The 8,237-nt window shown below is 39.6% G+C and overlaps 1 protein-coding gene across 5 annotated transcripts in view; it reads right to left on the bottom strand.

Annotated features, from left to right (window-relative positions):
* Positions 1-281: 281 nt before the first annotated feature.
* Positions 282-8,237, bottom strand: part of runx2 (runt-related transcription factor 2) — a 56,065-nt gene continuing 48,109 nt past the window's right edge. For all 5 annotated transcript variants that reach the window (XM_015394696.1, XM_015394688.1, XM_015394672.1 and 2 more), the window contains one exon: positions 282-3,215. In XM_015394696.1, coding sequence (XP_015250182.1) covers positions 2,737-3,215 — 479 coding nt within the window. In that variant the 3' untranslated portion in view covers positions 282-2,736. The remainder of the gene's footprint in view (positions 3,216-8,237) is intronic.

Here is an 8,237-nt window from a genome sequence, read left to right as displayed (position 1 = left end):
TATAATAGAATGGCAGAAAGACCAAGAAGGATAGATTATTTCTTAGTATAACATGTTTACATAAGCAGAATTAAGTAATTTGAAACACATGAGATACATTCATAATGAGTAACTACAAAAAAGGCATTAATAAATAAGCGGAAGATGAAATAAATGACTATGATTTACACAAGAAAGTAAGCAAATAATGGAAAAAAAACTTTAAAAAAATCTGAGCAAATAAATTAACTAGCAAGATAATGTTGAAGGATGTACAAATCCGACAGCAAGAAAATTAAAAGTTAAGTTACAAAATACCAGCTTTATTTTTCAAATAAACAAATGTACAATCACAATGCCAATTTCACTCACTGTTGTCAGGCCTGCTTGTCCCTTCTTGTAATATATATATATATATATATAAATCCCCTTTACGAAACGTACCAGCAAAATCTATCTGTGTCATTTAGATTTTTAGTTCCTGACAGGTGTTCATGTGAAGGAGGATAACAAAGGAAATAACACGTAAACTTTACATAGGAGCAACAGAAAGTACAAGTATACACACTGAATGTTAAATAATACAGGGTTTCATCATGACAGTTTATTCCCCAACAGTTTAAAAAAAAACACAAATTCAGCTTTTTCTGATATTGTAGAAAAAAAGTACCAGAAGTAAATGCGGACAGGGTGGGATGGCAGTGCTGTGTCGATTTTCTAGGTTTTAAAAGACAGGCAGACTACAAGACCTGGGGTAAAAATGTAAAATAACCTTGTTTAGAAATGATTTATAAATATTTCACTTTCATGGTTTTATTCAGAGAATCTATTGTCTGAGTTAAGGCAGTTGAAGAAATACACTGTGACATTTTCCAATATGACAAAGTGAGTTCAGAAAAGCCTGAACCCGCTGATACCATGATTTTCTCTACTTTTACAAACGCAGAGGCTACATTACCTGCACACATTAAATACTAGAATGAACCAAATAATAAAAATAGTCTGTTTTTTTTTTTTAAATAAACACCAACTGGCTGACAGGAGTCAGATGTAAATGGTTTATTTGGCCAAGTGTTATCCATTCTGCATGGGCGAGATAGCTGAGTTTAGGACCCAAACCACGAGCTCTGCTGGCAGCCAGCCGTGAGTGCTGCTAGAAATAAAACAAGAAATAAGTGCTTTTATGAAACAAACATACAAGTCTCCCATATTTTCTTTTTTTGGTCACCAGTGTGCTGCCAGCAGCTGAATCCAATCACCTCAGTTTTTGCACTTTTTCCCTGAACCCAGGCACTTTTTGGGTTCAGCGCAGAACTGTTCCTTATAGTGCTGAAAGAGAATGTTGTTTTAGGCTGGGACGTCAGATATTAAATCTAAAAACTGTAGATAAATAAATGCCTGAAGGAATGTCATACATTTTTTTTTTTCCTCTGCGTGTCACGCACAAACCCAAACTTTTTCAAAGTCATCTTTTGCACATGATATGAAAGCTATAATAAACTTGGCATGTGTAAGCTATAATCTCGGCAGAGCCTTCAGCCAGGCTGGATATGAAAAACAAAATCAAAAAGAAGGAGCGAGAAAGAAAAGCAGATATAGCAGATATTATCCAGGGTTTATTCCAGTCCTGAGGAGTTCATGTATCACAAAACAACTGAGCCTTAAAAGTCTAAACTGATGCTGGAAAGTGCACCTCCAGGTGCATATATCCTGGGACTCACTTTGGATTTCTCATATTGTCAAGAAAAGCAGATTGTAAGTGCACGCCAGACCAGACAAAATATAAGAAAATTTCCATAAATGGATAATTACTCTCTTCCCCACCGAAGCTGGCTTTAATGCTGTGTCGCCAAGAGGCACGATGCGAGTTATTGCTCAATAAATACCAAAGGTTTAATTCTAAGCCAAATGTGTGTCGACGCCTACTGAAGATGTTGGCCTCTTAATGTGTCGAGCAGTTATGCTGTATTTTACACCAGAAGAAACATGTTGCAATACTCTTTGGAAATTAGATTTCATATTCCAAGCGACTTAAATCTTTAGGCGCAGCAACAACAAAGAAATAAAACCTCTTAACTTACTAATCAAAGGAAACAAATTAACTTAGACATATAGATACATCAAAAATATTCAGATTACACTTCTTCGACTCAAGTTTCAAATACAATACATAATTTATGGCTTTATAAGTTAAAACTAAGAAAAAAATGCTTCAAACTACATCAACAACACAACCCACAATGTACAACTTAACTTAATTGGTTTAGAGCAAAATGAATGTCCACGCCACTTTGGGTAACACAAGCTTCTCATCTGCTACTCAGTGCTTTGGTTGCATCTTGGTATTGTTGTACAAAAACATGCTCTGCAAAAAAAAAAGCCTTAATAAAGTACAAACACGTTACAAAAAGAAGGGGCAGTCTTTAGTCGGTTAAGCATCCCTTTGCTGGTGGGCTGCCATAAAACGGAAATAACGTCCCATCTGGGTGGGTTTGGTAAAATTAAAATAGTTTATTTTTCTCATTATTGCTGTGAGAATGGCTCCCTTTCTAGTGCCTTGGTCCAAACACATTCCAGGAAGACAAGTCGGTTCTAGTCTGTTCTTTTTTTAAATCATTTCTGATTAATTCCCAAGCAGAAGGTGGAGATAGCCGAGGAGAGGCAAGAAAATCCCCTTTTCACTACATGAAAAAAAGGTTTTGTGCTTTCAAACCACGACATCGGTTGACTTGTTAGCTGTGTGTCCCCTGGTCTTCCTCAGTATGGCCTCCAGACTGCTTCATCCATGCGGCCACCGGGGTTGAGCACGGTTGGGGAATTACTGTGGCTCCCGTCGCCATCCACCCCTCCTTCCGTCTGACTGGGCAGGTTAGGGTTCACCAGGGAGGTGCCTGTGGAGGCGCTAGTGCAAGGCGGGACCATCCGAGACGGTGAGCGGTCCCCGCCGGGAACCATTGAGAACTGGTACGAGTTGGAGGAGGCGCCGTAGTAGAGATATGGGGTGCTGCTGGTCTGAAAGGGTCCACTCTGGCTCTGGGTGGAGCCCGGGTAAGGCGGGGGGAGGTAGGTGTGGTAGTGGGCGCTACCCAGGGTCATGGCAGAGGTGACTGGGGGGGTGTAGGTGAAGGTGGCCGGGTAGTGCATGCGGGGGCTGGAGAAGCGGCTGTCCGTGATGGAGGAAAGGCTCGGGAACTGGCGCTCGAACTGACCAGGAAACGGGCTCAGGTCAGAAGAGCCTAGAAACACAGAGACAAAAAAAAATAAAACACAATTTTAAACACAGTAAAGCTTCTCAGATTTTGGTGACATTATACCAACTGAACAACCAGGAAATTCAACTGAAATATCATTTGATATTCCCACAAAGCAGTCAGGTAGCAGATTTTGAGCTGTCCCACAGCATCATAGTACCAAGTCGACCATTTTATCTTGACCTAAGTGAGGTCATCCTTCAAAATAAAAGTCATGCTCATACAGAGAGAGTGTTAAAAAAGATGAACTTCAATGCCTAAAAATTATTCATTATTTGAGTTTTTTTTTCCCTTTTTAATAACTTCATTGTATTTTTGAAGACTAGATTTGGATTAAAGTCTGGACTGTTTGATATGCTTTCTTTCTAAAACATTCCAATGTGTATATTATATTTTTTCCAATAAAAAGTGAATCTTTCCTGTTCTCAAGTATTTTACAACCCTCAAAGAACACTATCCACATTATGATGCCACCACCACCAAGTTTCAGCATAACAGATAATGTGTTCAGGGTGATCTGTACTGTCAACCAACCATAGCGGTTTAAATGTAGCTCCTTTCTAATCATAAGCTGACTTTTGCATGCGACTTTTTGCAGTGTGTTTTATTTAGGGGCATCAGAGTAAAGCACGCCACACCTCTCTAGATTTATTTCACAAAAGCAATCAGAAAACCACATATTGTTTCATAGTGCATAACTTAATGTTAGTCTATTGCATAGAATCGAAAATAAATTATCTTGTGGTTGAAATGTGACCAAATTTAGAAAAAGTTCAACAGCTATGAGTTCTTTTGCAAGGCAGCGTTTTTACACATCATTTAAGAGTGTCAGTTTTAAACCTCTTGTATAATAATTGAGTTTAATAGATAAGTCTCTCGAGAAATTAAACTGCTGTAAATTTACCAGCCATTTCAAGCCTGATATGTGTATTTACCAATTTGCAAATTAACTTTGTGGGTTATGGAATAGCACTTATCTATAAATACTATCAGAATCAGCAGCTTCTGGAGCACTTTTCACATCAGTTCCTGAGTTTTGATAACCTCAGTTAAGCCACATATGCCTTAATGTATTTACATATCCACGCTCTTCTGTGTGTGTTGGCACATGTTTATGTGTGTCTAAATTATTGTTTATGTGTGTGCAACTGGTTTGTGTGTGTGCCGAGAGTGGATGTGTGTGAATACTGTATGCACATAAAAAAGCAAGTTGGGATGAATCAGGAGCTGCACATGTGGAAACACTTTGTGCAGAAACAGTTTCCATGAGATCCATAATGAGGCAGGGCTGAGCTCTGATGTGGCTCCTCTCTTCGCCTCCCATCGGCTCCAGTGTGTGTGTGTGTGTGTGTGTGTGTTTGCGATGGAGCGCTGAGCGGGAGCTGCTCCATCTCACCCTTCGTTCCTCTTTTCGCTTCATCCCTTAAAAAATACCCCAAAAACCACTAACTGGCTGCGGCTAGCTTCGTGCTGGGCGAAGAGTTAAAGGAGAATAGGAGGTCCTCCATCCGTCTCCTCTCGGTGGTTTAGTCCAGCCATGGCGCTCTTATCATAAATCACCAGGCGTCTTCCGTGTCACCATGTCTGCTCTGAGAGGACAGGGGGTGGGGGGTGGGGGGCTGTGGTGTTTATGTGCAGGGAGGGATTGCGAAGTAGGGTTTGTCGCTAGCGTCAGATAGCATATGCTGCCAATTAGGGCCCTTAAACTTCCTCTTTCCACCAGATTTGTTTGATTCAAGCGGCAATAGAGGGCGATTGTGTCTGTTGTGGGGCAAAAGTGTGATCTCAGGGCTGTTCAATAAACTCCCGACTCTTGTTTTAAACTTTTTTCGGCCTACCCCTGAGCTCAGAGAGCCCCTGTGATGATGAGCCAGATCAAACTTTATTAGCTGAAAGGAAACCAGAGTGTAACAGGGTCTAAATGTTTAGAGGGATTTTCAAACACTGAGGCATCATTTCCGAATTAGGTGTTATGACTGGACTTGATGAACTTTTTAACCAGAGGGCTGGATGATTAAAGTTGGTGTAGCATACCCACACAGCGTAGAGCTAAATTATTTATTAATTATTTATTTATAACTTTACATTTTTTCCTCTTACAAAACTTCAATCTACTTAATTAGACTTACATATCATATTTATTAAGAAATAATTGAAGGGTCTATGGATAAATAAACTTACAGATAAAAGACAATCCACCATTTCTATTTCGATCTCTTACTCTGGAACCCTCTAAAGAAAATACAAAATGACATCAGAAGTTGCAAAATCACTGCAGATCCTTTGCTGAAAGGCTGGTCATGGAGAGCATTAATAAAAGTTAGCCAACTGGCCTCTGCTAACTCTGTCAGGAGCTGCAGAGATCCACAGGTAAGTTAAAATGGTTTGTTAGAGGGACAACTAATAGTGGTATACTCTGCAGATGTTACATTTATTGAAGTGTAATAAGAAGAAGGCTTTGTTGAAAAAAAGCCATTAGGTCATCTGCATCTGACCCAAACTGAACTTGTTTGCATGTTGGAAAACTAACAACCACGCAACCCTTCATAATCCCATCTCCATTGTGAAACATGGTGGTGGAAGAATCATGCTGTGGTGATGCAGGACAACAATGGTAAAAAAAAAAAAACAGTTGTAAATGGCAAACGACCGGAAAAGCAGGGGAGAGTCCTGTAATATACCTGAGCTAGAAATGGCTTAGATCAAAGAATCAAATGATTTTCCTGTGTTAAAATGGCCTAGTCAAAGTTCAGACCTTAATTCGGCTAAAATTCTTTAGCATTGTTTAACAATTTGTGTTATTCAGTGGGCTTTCTGCACAGAAGGTAGCTATACCCCAAGAGGCTTGGATCTATGGAGTATTGACAAATATTTATTTTTTTTTCTACTTCCAAACTCTGAAGTACTTTTTGTGTTTCTATCTAGGTCATAACTTGTGGTTGTAAAGAGACAAAAAATGTGAACCTAATAGTAGTATTGACACTATTAGAAAGCAATTTATCAGTGATTGGTAGTTGCAGAGAAACCTGACAAGGTGTCATAACGATCCAGGGAAATCGGCGAGCCTTAGGGCACATCCCTTTAAAAGGGTTTTCATGCAGGTGTGCGAGTGGGCAGAGGTCTGCTCCTGTACGTGTGCGCATGCTCTCACTTGCACATGTATCACTTGGAGAACAAAAGAACAACGCTTGCAAGATGAAAGCTGAAGGGGAAGACTAAACTAATCAGGGCTGACAGGGCAGCTGGCTGGATTTTAAACCCTCTCTGATGCAGAGTCACACGGCTGCGTTGTTTAATCACTCGCCCTCGCTCGAGGCACATAAGCACACCCACTCACACGCACATACACACACAAAGAGGCTGGTAAAGTGTGCTAGCACAAGGAAACAGACAGAAAAAAGAAAGGTAGAAAAGCTACAGATGGCAGTGAGTCAACAGGTGTATGGGGGAGAAAACTTGTTTGGCGGCATGAATTTTTTTTAAAGACCCTTTCGCGCCAGGAAGAAAAAATAGACAAATTGGAACACAGATGCTGCCATTGGTGCAAGGAAACTAGAGTTACCCAGAATGCTTTGAGACATGTTGCTGTAAAGACACTTTATTTGTCAGTCACGACCCTGTTATTATCCCTGGGCCTGTTATTATCCATACTCCTCTTGGATCAAAGGCTCAGAGCAAAAAAGGGAAACAAGCTTTTTCTCCACCTCTGTTAGTGAGCAGATCATACTCACTCTAACAGCAACATGCTGATAAATAGCTGTTCTCTGTAACTTAAGGAGGGATTTTTCTTTTAATTGGAAGAATGTATAAAAATGGTCCAACTAAAACCAGATATTTACCTAGATTATATAAAAAGTTCATTTTATTTTTCTTCATGAGTTAGAATTACCAACGTTATTTCAGTTTCCTAAATGCCTAAATAATTAGAGGAAATCTTTTCCAGAACTTTTATTTGGCTTTCTTCAAATTCAGAAGTTTACATACTCTTCATTAGTATTTGGTAGCATTGCCTTTTTAAACTGTATGAGTTGGCTGAAGCATATTGGATATCCTCCTCACATCGGTTTGCTGGAATCTTGGCATATTTCTCCAGACATAACTGATGTAATGAAGTTGGGTTCATAGTCCACCATACTGACCCACACCTTTTTAGCTCTGACCGCAAATTTACTATGGCACGAGATCAGGGCTTTGTGAAGGCCACTCCGAAACCGGGACTTTGTTCTCGTTCAGCCACATAGTAACTAATTTGATGGTATGGTTAGGATTAATGTCTAATTGGAAGACCTTTTTGTACCAAGGCTTTTCTTTCCTGGCTGGTCTTAAGATGGTGCTTCAGTATTTCCAAATAATGTTCTTGTCTCGAGATGTCATCAGTTTTGCCCCCCTACTTCCGAGCATGGGGTGGTGTTCACAAGCTTGCATGGATCCTGTTTTTTTATATTTCAAATTGTAAAAACACGCATTATGGGGCAACCCTTCAGGTTACAAAACCGCCTCCTAAAGTTTATCTTTAAGAACATAAGGAATAATTTTTCCTATGTTTCTCTTGACGTACTGACTTCTTCCTTGCTGAGTGGCTTTTAAGCTCATATTAATACTGATACTCTTTACCGCTTTCAGCTAACATGCTTTTGTTCCATGGTTGATTTTCACATTTTGAACCAAATGACACAGAACCCATTTTCAAACACGAGCGGTATGATGTCTGGACATTTCCATGGTGTTTATAGTGCTCTATAATTATTTGACAGATTGAAATTGCAACTTTAGGTATCCAAAAATTGTACCCAGCGATGAGTCTGCCTTGTTGAGCTCCACGATTCTCTTCCTGATAGATCGGTTTAATTTGGATCATTCCATGATGTCATCCTGGGAAGCACTATATTGGGAAGCCATGATGTTAGGATTTTGGCTTTGCACGATTCTTTAAAGGACTTTTTTCTGAGTGTATATAAGCTTCTGTATTTGGAATATAAAAATCTTTTCATTCATGTGGGTTTTTAT

This window comes from Cyprinodon variegatus, unplaced genomic scaffold (genome assembly GCF_000732505.1).
Source record: "Cyprinodon variegatus isolate N-32 unplaced genomic scaffold, C_variegatus-1.0 Scaffold25, whole genome shotgun sequence".
Classification (NCBI taxonomy): Eukaryota; Metazoa; Chordata; class Actinopteri; order Cyprinodontiformes; family Cyprinodontidae; genus Cyprinodon; species Cyprinodon variegatus.
This window is presented reverse-complemented; position numbering and strand designations above follow the sequence as displayed.